The sequence below is a fragment of the Triticum urartu genome, chromosome 2 (assembly GCF_003073215.2).
Source record: "Triticum urartu cultivar G1812 chromosome 2, Tu2.1, whole genome shotgun sequence".
In the NCBI taxonomy this organism is placed as follows: domain Eukaryota; kingdom Viridiplantae; phylum Streptophyta; class Magnoliopsida; order Poales; family Poaceae; genus Triticum; species Triticum urartu.
The window spans coordinates 711,034,076-711,046,933 of record NC_053023.1 but is presented as its reverse complement, the minus strand read 5'-3'; the positions used below and the strand labels follow the sequence as shown (position 1 = coordinate 711,046,933).

The following is a 12,858-nucleotide window of genomic DNA, read 5'->3' as shown; positions in this document are numbered from 1 at the left end:
TAGTGATAAGAATGTTAACAAATAGGGTGCCTGAAATAACCAGGAAGAATAGAGACTATGTCTAAAACGCCACCCATGTGGCGAACATAAAGTCCCTGGTAGCAACTTCTAGTTTGTGAATAAGTGGCGGGTTTTTCAGTTAGTAACAAGCAGGGTATTGGATAGTGGCGGGTTTTTCAGCATGCTCTGTTGTTACAAGCAGGTAGTTAGATCAGCATGTTTTTCAACATTTAGGTGCTAGCCAATGACATGCTACTTCTTCCCTGCTGTGCAACTGCTCTTCTACTTTGGTTGTAGCTAGATTAGCAGTCTTCAAAGAGCCTGTTTTCGTTTCTCCTTGGGTCGCTTGTAATCTGACTTTATGTTTCTATCTACTCCCTCTGTTCCCTAATATAAGAACGTTTTTCAAACTATGTTAGCTTGGAAAACATTCTTATATTATGAGACGGAGGGAGTATTCACATAGAGTCCTCGTGCATGGTTCAAAAATAAATAAATTGTACGTTATTTCTATGTGTTCATAATGCACTTGTAGATAGTCCAACAGATTGTTTTACGGCTAATTAAATTTCTTGCAGGTAGAACCGCAGAACCAGGTCAATGAGAGCAGTATAGCTCTACCATTGCTGATAATGAAAGATATGGAGGATCTGGGTAGGAAATGGAAAGGGAGTTTGGAAAAATTTGTGTCTGAGAACATGAAACTACACGATCAGGTCCAGGAGTTAAAGAGAGATAAGAAGGAGGCTGAGGAACGTGCTAGGAAGGCAGAAAAGGAAATGGAAAGTGCTGTGGCTGACAACATGAAGCTGAATGCTCAGCTCCAGGAATCTGAAATTAATAAAAAGGAGGCCGAGGACCGAGTTTTACAGTTGGATTTCTTCTCAGGAAGTGTTGCAGCTGTAAACATGGATTTGCACAATAAGATTGAGGTTTTAGAAAATGAGAATAAAAAGGCCGAGGACCGAGCAAAGGAGGCAGAAAGTGAAATGGAGAGTGTTGTGGCTGAGAACAGGAAATTGAACGATCAGCTCCAGGTAGTAGAGGGCCAAGCAGTGAAGCTGAAATTTTTTTGTGAAAAGGTTGCAAGTGTAAACATAGTTTTGCACCATAAGCTGGAGGGTTCAGAGGAGAAGAATAAAATGTCCGAGGAGCAAGCCAAGGAGACAGAGAAGGAGATGAAAACTGTTCTGGATGACAATGTGAAACTAAGCGGTCAGATTCAAAAATTAAATAAGTTAAATAAAGAGATTACCGCCTTTGCTAATAATAGTAAAAGGAAATTGCAAAGTGTTCTAGCCGTAAACATGGATTTGGATAAGAAGGGGGAGGAGGGAGCTACTTTGCCAGATAAGGGATTGGAAACCGTTGGAGTCGAAAACGTGAAGGGGAAATTACAAGGCATAAGTCACAAGAAGAATGAACAAACTGTGGAGACCCCATCGGCAACTCCAACCAAAGACTCTGGCGTGAAAAAACCCACTGTGTGGCGGATAAAAACGACCGCAACGACATCTTCGGCGCCTCCACCAAAGGGTCATTATGAATAGACACAACTATGTGTTGAATTTAAGCTATTGCCTACATATACAAGTTCAACAACAGCATGTGTTGCTACAAATTAAAAAAAAACTATATATTATATAATCTATAATCACGTGGCATTTTGTGTTTCACCCGAACATATTTCCTTTTGTTTTCTATAAATAATATAATGACATTTAATTCTATCGTATTGATCCACCCCTATTGGAGGGGGTCTCCACACTATTTCGCCTTGATCCGTCAGTATGTATGTTTACTCCTATCATTATATTATGCGGCTTCGTTCTTCAGGGTTGATAATGTGGCGGTGTCGACCTTTCTCGCCGTGTCGATTTGGTTCGCGTTCCTTTTCTGAAGTGCGGGTTCGTGGTCGTGCAATGGCGTCGGCAGACCTCTGGTGGAGCTAACTGTGACCTGCTTGTTTGTGGCCCTCCCATGGTGCTCCCGGTTGCCACACGTCCATTCGGATTCTTGGGGGAACCACTTCTCCTTCCGATGGTGCGGCATCCTTTTGATCCGGAAGGATGTCAATGTGCCCATGTTATTCATCATTCAGGAATGGACTTGGGCCGTCACCTTTCACATTGGAGCCCCCAACAAGTTTTGTGCTGCTTGTCTAGTGCTAGCTGCTTTAGCGGACGAAGACCCCGACGAATCAAGTTCATTTCCTTGGTTCATCTTGGTAGTTGCTTGTGTTGTATTCGGTCTGTGCACAAACTTATTTGCAGCATGCATCTGTCGTCTGAGGTTGTTTGACCATGGTTTCTTTTTTATTTCTTTCTGATGCTTGTAAGTGGTTGATCATTGTAATTCTGTCTGGGGTTTTGGTAATTGTAAGTCGGGCTAGGTTTGAGCCTTTTCTTAGGCTCGGACGATGTCTTTTTCTAAAAATAAGGACTCTGACAATACACATCTTAACGTGAAAAACAACCAACTAGTATTATGTAGTGCTGAGAGCATGACTGATGCCAAAAACATTTGGCATTTTCTAAGCTTATCAAAAATTGACAAGCAAAATCAAGCAGCGTTGCACGCTCGCTGTCCAAAGAAAAACAACATCGAACACTTAATTACAAATTTTCAATCGATCAATGCGGCGTGTTCACCAAACCATGTCGCTGGGCAGGACACACCCACTGAACCGTGTGTCCTGCCCAGCGGCTTTGTTTTTTTTTCCTGTAAAAAAAAAACCACGCCGCTGGGCAGGACACACCCACTGAACCGTGGGCCCCGCGTGTCAGCTTCACCTCGCCAAAACCACCAATCCCCAAACCCCACGGTGTCGTAACACCCAAACCACCTCCCACTCCTCTCTCCCCTACCCCTCGCCCCATCGCCCCGCCGCCGCCGCCGCCGCCACCGGCGACGGCGACCCCGATGGGCGCCTCCGCCTCCGTCCTATCTCTTCCCGTGGCCGTCTCCTTCCCTGGCGCGGCCACCGCTATCGCGGGCGCCGCCGGCTGCTTCGCGCTCGGCTACTTCCTCGCCCTCGCCCGCCTCCCCATCCACGCCGCCGCCGCCCCCGACTCCGGCGACGACGATTCCGAGGACGACTCGGACGAAGATGATGACGAAAATTCCGGCCGCGCCCGGCCGGCGAAGCGAGCCGCCGGGCGGAAGCGGACCGGGCTCAGGCTGCTGTTCTGGTCCCGGAACGTGGTGACCAAGTCCGACTCCGCCAGGGAAGCCGAGAGGGCGCAGGTCCAGACCGCCGCCGCCCCCCTGGAGATCGAGAACCTCGCCAAGATAATAGAGGATTTCAAGATGGTATTGGAGTTTCTTTCTAGCCAACACTTCTTCCCTTTACTCGGATTTTGGTAATTTTCATTTGGGGGAGGGAATGGGAAATAACTTGGCTGATGTTCTTGCTGGTGCAGGTGCTTGTGGTGAGAAACGACCTAAAGATGGGAAAGGGGAAAATCGCTGCGCAATGCAGGTAACACATTTCAGTATCAGGATTGGCTAAGAATAGAAACTTACTAGATTGGGAACCGATATCGATGGTTAACACAGAGTGATGAAATGGTCAGTGTATCATGTTGTTAAGAGTTGATGTCTTGTTAAGTTTGCCCATGTTTACTGTTTACAACAGGCGATATTGGGCTGGCATACCTGTTTGACACTTTAGATTGTTGTTACAGCTGATCATGACATATTTTTATGAGCTTCAAATTGAACAATGATTATGAAATAGACAAAATTTCCCTTTCTGTTAATATAGATGTTTTTTCTGGAATGAATGCAGTTGCACACAAATTGTTCATGCCAAAGCCATGTGGCAATCTGTTATTTTTCTTGCTACTTGTTTTCTATGAACATGTCTGCTAAGTGCCAATGGTGCATGTCATGTCCTTTCTTAGAACTATCCTGCAGCTATAGTACACAGTTCATGACTGCAATTGGCATTCTTTACATCTTACTTTTACATTACAAAAAGTATTGGGGTGTAGGGGTTCAAGGAATGGAAGACTATTTTGGTTTGGCCTGATGCTCAAACCAGGTAGCCGCCTCACCTAATTCTTCGCAATTGCTATTTGTTTTGAAAACTAGATGGTAGTATTTTCCATAACACTTAAGCCAGCTGGCTTCTTTATCCAAGACAAGGGGTATGTTTGCTTTTAGCCTAGCTTTACCCTAGCATATAGTTGGGTGGCCAAAATTTTGGTGGAGTTTTTTGCTTGCCCACGAATTGGCCGACATTGGCAAGAAAAGTGAACTAGATTGGTAAAAGAAGTATTGGCATGCCAAAAAGTTGGTTGCCATCCAAATATAGACCAAAATTTTGGTCATGATTTTTTTAGTAGGGTTGATTTTGGCCACCATCCAAACACACCCAAGGTTTCTGATCACCAGTATTCAGTCCTCCCAAAAACCGAGGCAAAAATTTATCATGGCTGCATGAATGCTTATTGCGGTAGAACTTTTGCGATGTCCCGATGTTGATCTTTGTACTCATACCAACCACCCTATATATTTTCCATCAGATTTCCTTGATCAGACAGCAAGGAAACACTGCATATCTACTAGCCGCGCCAAAGCTGAGGTACCAGGATTCCCCTCCCCGCCACCGGCCGCCGGAGAGGCATGTAGATGGGAGGCGAATCCACGGCTCATCGGCAGAGATCAAGGGGAGGAAGGCTTTGCCCTAGTCACCTTACAAGAGGGGAAAGAAAAGCACGTATACGACCGTTACATTATCTTGACGGCATCAACACTTATCAGGGAGAGCTTGGACATCATTGCTCGGGCAAATGTGTCGTGCATGCTCTCTTGAGTAGGCGACGAGGGCCTAACTCCCTTGCCTGATCAGACAAGCAAAACTATACCCGATTGGCAGGCCAGTCAGCATGTCGACATCCAGTCAAGATGATAATGGCTCACCTGAAATGATAATATTCCTTGTGAGATGTGATCCACCAAAGAGAGAAACTGTTGGCATATACCTTTTTATCTGAATGATGAAGCAGTTAGCTGTAACTGCCACTGACCAGAAAGACGGATAGGTTACGTCCAAGACTCTGATATATCCTGCAGCTTTAGTATACAATCCATGAATGTGATCTGTATTCCTTACGTCTTACGTAAAAAAGGCATATAGATGGAGGGGGTGAGGGAATGGAAGACTATTTTGGTTTGATCTGATGCCCAAACCAGCTGGCTGCTTCTCCTAATCCCAAACTGGAATTGTCATTTTCTTTTGAAAAATAGATAGATGGTATATTCTATAGTGTCTCCCGTAATACCTAAGCCAGCTTTACTTCTTTATCAAAGATAAGGTTTCATTTGGTGCTCCAAAAATCATGGCAAATTTAATGCTTATTGCGTTATAACCTTTGCAATGTCCAAATGTTGATCTCTGTACCCATGCCAACAAGCCAATATAGTTTCCATCAGATTTGATTGGCCAGACAGTGAGGGAGCACTCTAGGTACCAAAGTAAACTCATTTTTCACCCCTATGATGGCATTCACCAATCCTCATTGGGACTACTCGACTACTCGTCTAGAACTAGAAACAGTTAACCTAACAATCTAACACTAGGTGGTTGCTTGAACTCATCATGGTTATTCAACATATTTGAACAATGGTAAACATGCTGTATATGAAAACATGTGGCATTTCAATTAAGAAAGCATGTGTATCTTTGCTTCAGAGTGTTTTTAGAAGTGGATGAGTGATCACTTTTTATTTTACTATGCTTTTTGTTATTTTCAATACAAGGGAGTGGTGGGCTAATTATGGTTGGTTGTTTCCTTTTTCTGTTTGCTCAGCCATGCAACACTGGGCTTGTTTAAAAAACTCCAGCAGAGAGCACCAAAGTCATTACGAAGGTATCGTTATCAGTAGCTACTTCTGCTGTTTGTACTAGTACATAATCAAGTGTCCTAAACGGGAAAACAAATTTCCGTTCATTTTTATCTTGTACAGATGGGAGAGGTGTGGCCAAGTTAAGGTGGTTGTGAAAGTAGAAAGCGAGGAAGATATGCTTGTTTTACAAGTAAGTATTCTGCGTTATTGTTCACTGGCACATTAATCTTGGAACCACCTTGGGTATATCAACGAAACCAGTCATTAAACAATTTGCTCTTATCAGATAATCTCCATTTAAACAATTATCAGAGGAATTAAAATTACTAAAAAGATAGTATTAAAAAAACATCTTACAAAAACTGGAAATTTTGTAGGTCAATGTGTCCTGTCCTGAAACATCAACAACAATTTCATCACTTCCCATTTTTTCAGAAACTTGAAACATTTGATTCTTACTTGGTCTTATCCTCCATTTTCTTGCTTTACAAATCGTTTATTTAATCTATGTATTTAAAACAAAATGGAAGTAAGTTTGCGGTTATATCTTAAACATGCTTATCATTTGGAACAATGTTATTTGTCCCATCACATGTGGGCCCACTTTTGGGTGCAGGGGAGAGCAAAATCTATGAATCTGCCAACTCACATTACCATTGATGCTGGAAGAACACAGATTGCACCTAGTGAGTTCTTTCACCTTCATTTGTTCAATTATCTTCATCCAGTTTAATTATGTCTGTTTATGACTTGAATTGTTTTTTGTCTTGCGATCCTGTAGATTCCAGAACAGTCATGGCTATACTTGGTAAGTTACATGCATGATTTTCACAAGTGTATCATGTTTTTCAGAATTTGTGGGCTTGTAGTGAGCTGATATCTCGCTGCTGATTGTGCTGTTTCATTTGAGCAGGGCCGGCTGACATGGTTGACGATGTCACTGGTGGTCTGAAGCTCTTATAACACCACTTCAACATCTCAAACATAGGAGTTCAAAGAGCAATGCTGGAATTTTGCAAGCGATGATACTTCCACTGGTCTCCTGCTGAAGAATGAACCTTGGCTTTGTTGGTTTACTTGATATCGTTCTTCCAGGATTTGTTTGGAAGGAGGTTTTGTCCACTTTTACTTGTATCGACGACTGCTGTCTTTGGAGACCTCTCTGATTTAAGTAAATTTTCTCTGGATTTGGGGCAGAGTAGTTAATGAACCGTTCTCCATGTGTAGGATACAAATCTGAAAAGGATAAATGTGGTGTTTCCCTTCCATGAACTTTGTGAACTCCTTCAAAACAAAAAAGAAAAGGAAAAATAAAAACTATCTGAACTCTCTTGTCTGATTTTGCACACTGGAAGTAGTAGATCACCATAGTACTTATACTGAAAGTGAAGAGGATACAACACAATACAATACAATGGTGTTAATCAGTACACCACCATATACGTCTGTTCATACGGATACAATGATTTGCTGCAGCAGCGACTCGAAGGCGCTTTGGTGGATGGATATATACCAAATATAATTGCGAATTCGTGATTTTGGTGAAGCTATAACATGGTCAGACAGTGCAGGATGTATTCTCCCCCCCTTAATTTCGACGAAATTGCATCGATCAGATGCTCTGCAGCTCGCCGTTCCCGCTGAAGATCCGGTTGAGGATCGCCGCCAGCCTGACGCCGCCCTGAGCGATCCTCTTCTCAACAACCGGCAGCGCCGCGGAGTAGTAGTCATCTGCAGTTCAGTTCCAACAAAGATCTCATCGCACTCGTTCCAAATGAACCACAATCAATCACTAGTTAAGCATACGAAAGTATGTATCTAATTCATTCTTATTGACGATCTCCTACGGTACCTCCTAAGGTGGAGTCCTGCTTGACGCCCTTGTACGCGTCGCAGGCGAGCACCGCACTCTCCTGAGCGTACCTGCACTCATTTTCAAGCCGTCAGCCTCTGAACCTATATTCGGTTTTGCATCTGGAATGGATCATCGTCATGACTGATGAGCCTACTTGTCAGCGCAGGTCTTGGTTTTGCTGCGGCACGCCTCCCACTGCTTCTCCTCTCTGGACCAGTCCTCCTGTGGGTAAGAAAGAGAACAGCTCAGTCAAAATCACTCAAGGTGAAATTACGCTGAAGTGATGCTGCAATTCAGTGCAAGACAGTGCAGTGCAGTGCAGAAGCTGCTGGCTTTGGCTTACGGTGATGTTGCGCTGGATGGCCTTGACCATGGCGTCCTGGTCTTTGCCGTAGAAGTCCTTCATGGCCTGCTCGATGACGTCCACGTCCCACACCTAGTGATTATATAGTCAGGTAAGCATATGATTATTGATGATTCTACTATGAATCATCGTGGATGGAGATGAGACGACTGTTAGTGGTGGTACGTTACGTACGTGGTGCAGGTTGCTCTTCCTCCTGTACCAGCGGACGAGGATGGTGTTGCCGCCGAGGTCTTCCACGTGGCCGCAGTGGAGCGGCTGGTGCACGTCGCCGACGAAGTGTGCTAGGAACATCAGGCTCTCCGTCCGATTATCTGGACGAGGATATACATGCCATGCATCCAGTATTAGTACTTGCATATACTCCAATATATGCCCCCGTTTCCCTCTATCAATGCAATGATACACTTATCAAGCGTTATTGAAAAAACCAATATACGCCACCTGTGAAGAAATTGATAATGCACTACAGTGATCTAAATGCTCTTATATTGCTTACACGGGCTTGACGAGTCCTGCAGCGCAGCGGTGTAGTTGTTGATGGCCCCGACCACGCACACGTTCTTGTTCCCCTTGGTGTCGTGGCAGTCCCCTGCCACAAATCAAAATCAAAAGGAGCATCGAAGCATGGCATAATAATAAGACCAATTGCATAAATTCTGATGAGATCTTGTGTTGGGCGTTTAGTTGTCCTTGCTCGTGAAACTCTACAACTGTTACATTAGCTTGGCGGCATCAACGATTGCTCAGGCAAACGCGTCGTGCATGCATGCCTCCAAGCTTGAGCGGGTGACGAGGGCATAACTCCCTTTGCCCAATCAGACGAGCGAACCTATACTCGATTGCATGCCACCGTCCAGTCAAGCTAATAATAACTCGCCCCAAATGATAATATTCCTTCTCCATCAAAGAGGGAAACTGCCGGCCTTTTTATCTGAATGAATGATGATGATTCAGTTATCTGTAACCGCCCACTCACCAGACACATGGATAGGTTGGTTGCTTCAGTAGCAGGTGGACGCACGAGAGGCAGTTTTAAGAAAAGGTGTTTCTCGAAAACACGGAAGTTTTTCAAAAATGTTTGTAATGGTCACATGAAAAATCAGAATTTTTTGTTTCCCAAAACATGACAAATTTAGAAAAACTATAATGGTCACATGGAAATTACAAATTTATTTTCTACAACAAGGCAAATCTAGAAAAATTTGAAATGTTCACCTGGCAAGTTTAGGAATTTTGTTCTATGAAACATGACAACATTTTTTTTGTAAATATCTAATGGTCACATGGCAAATTTATGATTTTTAGCTCCTTAAAACATGAAAAATCAAGTATAAACTTTTGGTCCCTAAATGACGGCAAATTTATATATTTAGAAAATGTTTGTACTGGTCACATGGCACTTTAGAAAACTTTCGCTCCAAAATGATGGCAAATTGACATATTGTTTTTGTAATATTCACATGGTAAATTTACGATTTTTCTATCTAAAACATATCAATTTTTGAAAATATTTGTTCTTATCACATGGAAAATTATTATCTACCTAATTGCAACTCCACCTCCCCCCGTCTCCTAGTTTTTTTATACCATGGCAACTTCTCTATGTTTTGTGCATGAACTCTTTTTTTTTACCATAGAATGTAACCGTATAACCCCATGGCAGCTATACATACATCATCATCATTTTTACATATCATGGAAATTTTTACAAATTCATTCTATAATTCACGGAAGATATATAAATTTTTAGTACTGGTCATATGGCAACTCTACAAATTTTTCCTCTCTAGATCATGACTAATGTAGCCAAAAAAATTCAAAAAAAAACTAATGTAGCAAAAAATTACTATTTTGTGTTTGCTAAAACCATGGCAGTTTGTAGAGATTTTGTAATCGCGACATGACAACTTCAAATAATTTTGTTCTCCACAATCATGTCAACTTTTACAAATGTATTTACTGGTCACACGACAACTTTAGACATTTTTGTACTGCTCACATGGCAATCTTTTTGTAAAGTTCACATGGCAACTTTATGTAGATTTTGTACACCATAGATCAGGCAGCACGGGAAGGATGAAGAAAGAGATCGGGGGAGGGGGGGTTGCTTGACGCGCGAACAGCGTAGCGCTGATCACTCTGTCATGGGGAGCGCTAGCGCGTGAACGGTTAGTCGCATTGGGATCTCGGGAGAGCGATCGATGCACCCTATTATTTAGCATCCTTTTTTTAGAATTAAGTGCTTTATGCTGTGAGAATAAAACTAAGCAACAGCTGAGATTGTGCAGATGCATCATGTCGTTGTAGCAAGCTAAAACTACCTACATTTTGGAACAGAGGAAGTACTAGGCAGATTTGGAGCAAGCTTGACTGCATGAGAGAGAGAGAGAGAGATAGATAGATAGATAGATAGATAGATAGAGAGAGAGAGAGAGAGAGAGAGAGAGAGAGAGAGAGAGAGAGAGATCCGGCGTACATACTGGCGTAGCTGAACTTGCAGTCTTCTGGGGTGTCGGCAAAATGCAGGGGGCTCGACCACCGGTAGCGGAAGCGCTGCGTGTCCGCCCACGAGCACACCTCCGCGAGCTCGCCGTTGGCCGACGACGGGAGGAGAGCCTTCACCCCCGCCAACGCCTCCTTGGTCAGGAAACCCTGCATTGATAAACATCAGCTGAGTTGATCTACGGCCGGCGCCGGTGAAAACAGATGGAATCGATCACTAGTGCTGGGCAGACGACGGATCGGTGGTTTACGTACGTCGGCGATCTTGCAGGTCATGTAGTGCCCCTCCTTGCCCCACGCCTGCGCCGCTGGGACTCCTGCCGCCGCCGCGACCAGGACGACGTGAAGCAGCAGCAGCAAGCCCATCCTAGCTTAGCTCTCTCCTTCTCCGTGTCTTGTTGTTGTGCTGCTTTCCGTCTTGTCTCATGTCTCCTTGTGTACTGCTCCCCTATATTTATACAAACAGCCACCGGCCAACCCATGGCCGCGTTCTGCTTTTTGTCTGAACCGGTAGCATTTATTTATTGACATTAGCAGGAAAATACTCTATATATGGTGTTAAGCTATTTATTTATTGATATTAAAGTGGAACTAAAGCTTCTTATGGGGATATATATAGTTTGTATGACGCGTCCGGTGTGAAGATCTTACGTATTGAATTCATGCACCTGCCAACTCATCAAAAAATCCAAACTGATGGAGGGCAATATATTTCAACACTCCCCCTTATATCTAGGCTATTTTAGTCTAACTATTTTAGTCCTTAGACGTGGGCTGGATGTAGGCCGCAGATGCGTTGGCAGGGTCTTGAACTCAAGACCTCTTCGCTCGGATACTATATTGAATTCATGCACCAATCAACTCATCCAAAAATCCAAACTAATGAAGAAAGGTGGACAATATATTTCAACATTACGAACATAGATAATGGATGTGTTTGCTTGCATAGCAGGAACTTTAAAGCACCTCTCAGCCATGCCCGTTAGGAACGGCTGATTCAGCCATTTCCCCTCAGGCAGACTCGGACGATGCATGGGAAACCACAGAGATGGCGCAAACTCGCGCGTCTCTCCAACTCTGGATGCAAGGCTGGGTTAATGCCACGTTTTTTTCTTCCGAATTTGCTTGAAAAGCAAACCAATCTATCCAACTGGTTCTAATGCACACATCACTTTGATGAAACAAAATAGTTACAATCACAAGAAGGTTAGATCACTAGTATTATCCCACTGAGGAAATGAAGATGATACAATGGTGTCAATAAATACAACACCACATACATACATACATACAAATACAATGATTTGCCACCACAGCGAGTCTAAGCCGCTTTGGTGGACTGATATAAAAAAATTAATCGCGAATTCGTGATTTTTGTGTAGCCGGTTCTTTTATTTCTTCTTCTACTACTACAGTGTATCAATCACATGCTCTGCAGCCTGCTATTCTTCCCACTGAAGATCTGGTTAAGGATCACCGCCAGCCTCACGCCCCCCTGAGCGATCCTCTTCTCAACAACCGGCAGCGCCCGGAAGTAATATTCGTCTGCAGTTTAGTGTCGAAAAGATCTCGTCACACTTGTTGCAATGGAACCCTAACCAACTACTAATTAAGCTTACACAAGACAAGAAACATATGATTTAGAGTTATTAATCTCATACAACGCCTACCTCTTAAGGTGTCGCCTTCCTCGACGCCCTCGTACGCGTCGCAGGCCAGCAATGCGCTCTCCTTGGCGTACCTGCATTCGACCATTCTCAGCCGTCAGATCCAGCTCTGAATATACACATTTTCAGTTTTGCGGTTGGATTGGCTCATCATCATCGTGATCTTGAAGCTCACTTTTCGGCGCAGGTGATCTTGGTTTGGCTGCCGCAGGCCTCCCACTGCTTCTCCTCGCTGGACCACTCCTCCTGCAAGAGATCAACATAATCAGAGTTTACTCAGGGTGAAATTAAGCCGAGGTAATGGACTGCAAGTCAAGACAGTGCAGGAATTGCTAGGTAGCTTACGGTGATGTTGCGCTGGATGGCCTCGATCATGGTGTCTTGGTCCCTGTTGTAAAAGTCCTTCATGGCCTGTGTGATCACGTCAGAGTCCCACACCTAGGTTTGGAAAGACACACCAACGTTTGATTAGACAGTGAACAGTTAATACAGATCGATCAGTGGGTCTAATAAGTCTAAATGGTGATCGATCGGGAACTGTAGGACGTACGTGGTGCAGGTTGCTCTTCCTCCTGTACCAGCGGAGTTTGATGGTGTTGCCGCCGAGGTCGTCG

At 43.8% G+C, this 12,858-nt stretch overlaps 4 protein-coding genes across 6 annotated transcripts in view; 2 read left to right on the top strand and 2 right to left on the bottom strand.

The window, feature by feature from the left end:
* LOC125539996 overlaps positions 1-2,423 on the top strand; it is a 54,998-nt gene extending 52,575 nt beyond the window's left edge. Inside the window, exon 7 of one of the 3 annotated variants that reach the window (XM_048703559.1) lies at positions 579-2,423. In XM_048703559.1, the coding sequence (XP_048559516.1) occupies positions 579-1,550 (972 nt within the window). In that variant the 3' untranslated portion in view covers positions 1,551-2,423. The remainder of the gene's footprint in view (positions 1-578) is intronic. The other 2 variants (XM_048703557.1, XM_048703556.1) reach the window with 2 other exon arrangements.
* Positions 2,424-2,815: 392 nt separating this feature from the next.
* On the top strand, positions 2,816-7,059 carry LOC125539997 (peptidyl-tRNA hydrolase 2, mitochondrial-like). The gene is made up of 7 exons (XM_048703560.1): positions 2,816-3,312; positions 3,423-3,481; positions 5,817-5,876; positions 5,974-6,043; positions 6,470-6,539; positions 6,635-6,661; positions 6,767-7,059. Exons 1-7 carry the CDS (start codon positions 2,923-2,925, stop codon positions 6,814-6,816), a joined length of 726 nt encoding a protein of 241 aa, XP_048559517.1. The 5' UTR covers positions 2,816-2,922; the 3' UTR covers positions 6,817-7,059.
* A 209-nt stretch (positions 7,060-7,268) lies between these two features.
* Positions 7,269-10,975, bottom strand: LOC125539998 (endonuclease 4-like). The gene is made up of 8 exons (XM_048703561.1): positions 10,833-10,975; positions 10,556-10,727; positions 8,572-8,664; positions 8,247-8,386; positions 8,052-8,144; positions 7,863-7,930; positions 7,706-7,776; positions 7,269-7,584 (listed from the first exon to the last, which is right to left on the bottom strand). Exons 1-8 carry the CDS (start codon positions 10,941-10,943, stop codon positions 7,466-7,468), a joined length of 867 nt encoding a protein of 288 aa, XP_048559518.1. The 5' UTR covers positions 10,944-10,975; the 3' UTR covers positions 7,269-7,465.
* A 774-nt stretch (positions 10,976-11,749) lies between these two features.
* Positions 11,750-12,852, bottom strand: LOC125534268 (endonuclease 2-like). Its single transcript, XM_048697532.1, has 5 exons — positions 12,795-12,852; positions 12,590-12,682; positions 12,420-12,490; positions 12,248-12,318; positions 11,750-12,122 (listed from the first exon to the last, which is right to left on the bottom strand). The coding sequence occupies exons 2-5, from the start codon at positions 12,650-12,652 to the stop codon at positions 12,001-12,003; spliced, it is 327 nt and encodes a 108-aa protein (XP_048553489.1). The 5' UTR covers positions 12,653-12,682; positions 12,795-12,852; the 3' UTR covers positions 11,750-12,000.
* Between the last annotated feature and the right edge of the window lie 6 nt (positions 12,853-12,858).

Bases quoted from the DNA above. Each gene is read 5' to 3' on its own strand.
- LOC125539998 (XM_048703561.1), bottom strand. From the start codon at position 10,943: ATGGGCTTGCTGCTGCTGCTTCACGTCGTCCTGGTCGCGGCGGCGGCA. The intron at 8,387-8,571 runs GTAAGCAATATA...ATCCTCGTCCAG, and splicing joins GCAGGACTCGTCAAGCCCGT to ATAATCGGACGGAGAGCCTG. The intron at 7,777-7,862 runs GTAGGCTCATCA...AAATGAGTGCAG, and splicing joins ACCAAGACCTGCGCTGACAA to GTACGCTCAGGAGAGTGCGG.
- LOC125539997 (XM_048703560.1), top strand. From the start codon at position 2,923: ATGGGCGCCTCCGCCTCCGTCCTATCTCTTCCCGTGGCCGTCTCCTTC. The intron at 3,313-3,422 runs GTATTGGAGTTT...TTGCTGGTGCAG, and splicing joins TAATAGAGGATTTCAAGATG to GTGCTTGTGGTGAGAAACGA. The intron at 5,877-5,973 runs GTATCGTTATCA...TATCTTGTACAG, and splicing joins GCACCAAAGTCATTACGAAG to ATGGGAGAGGTGTGGCCAAG.
- LOC125534268 (XM_048697532.1), bottom strand. From the start codon at position 12,652: ATGAAGGACTTTTACAACAGGGACCAAGACACCATGATCGAGGCCATC. The intron at 12,491-12,589 runs GTAAGCTACCTA...GATCTCTTGCAG, and splicing joins CCATCCAGCGCAACATCACC to GAGGAGTGGTCCAGCGAGGA. The intron at 12,319-12,419 runs GTGAGCTTCAAG...GGTCGAATGCAG, and splicing joins AAGATCACCTGCGCCGAAAA to GTACGCCAAGGAGAGCGCAT.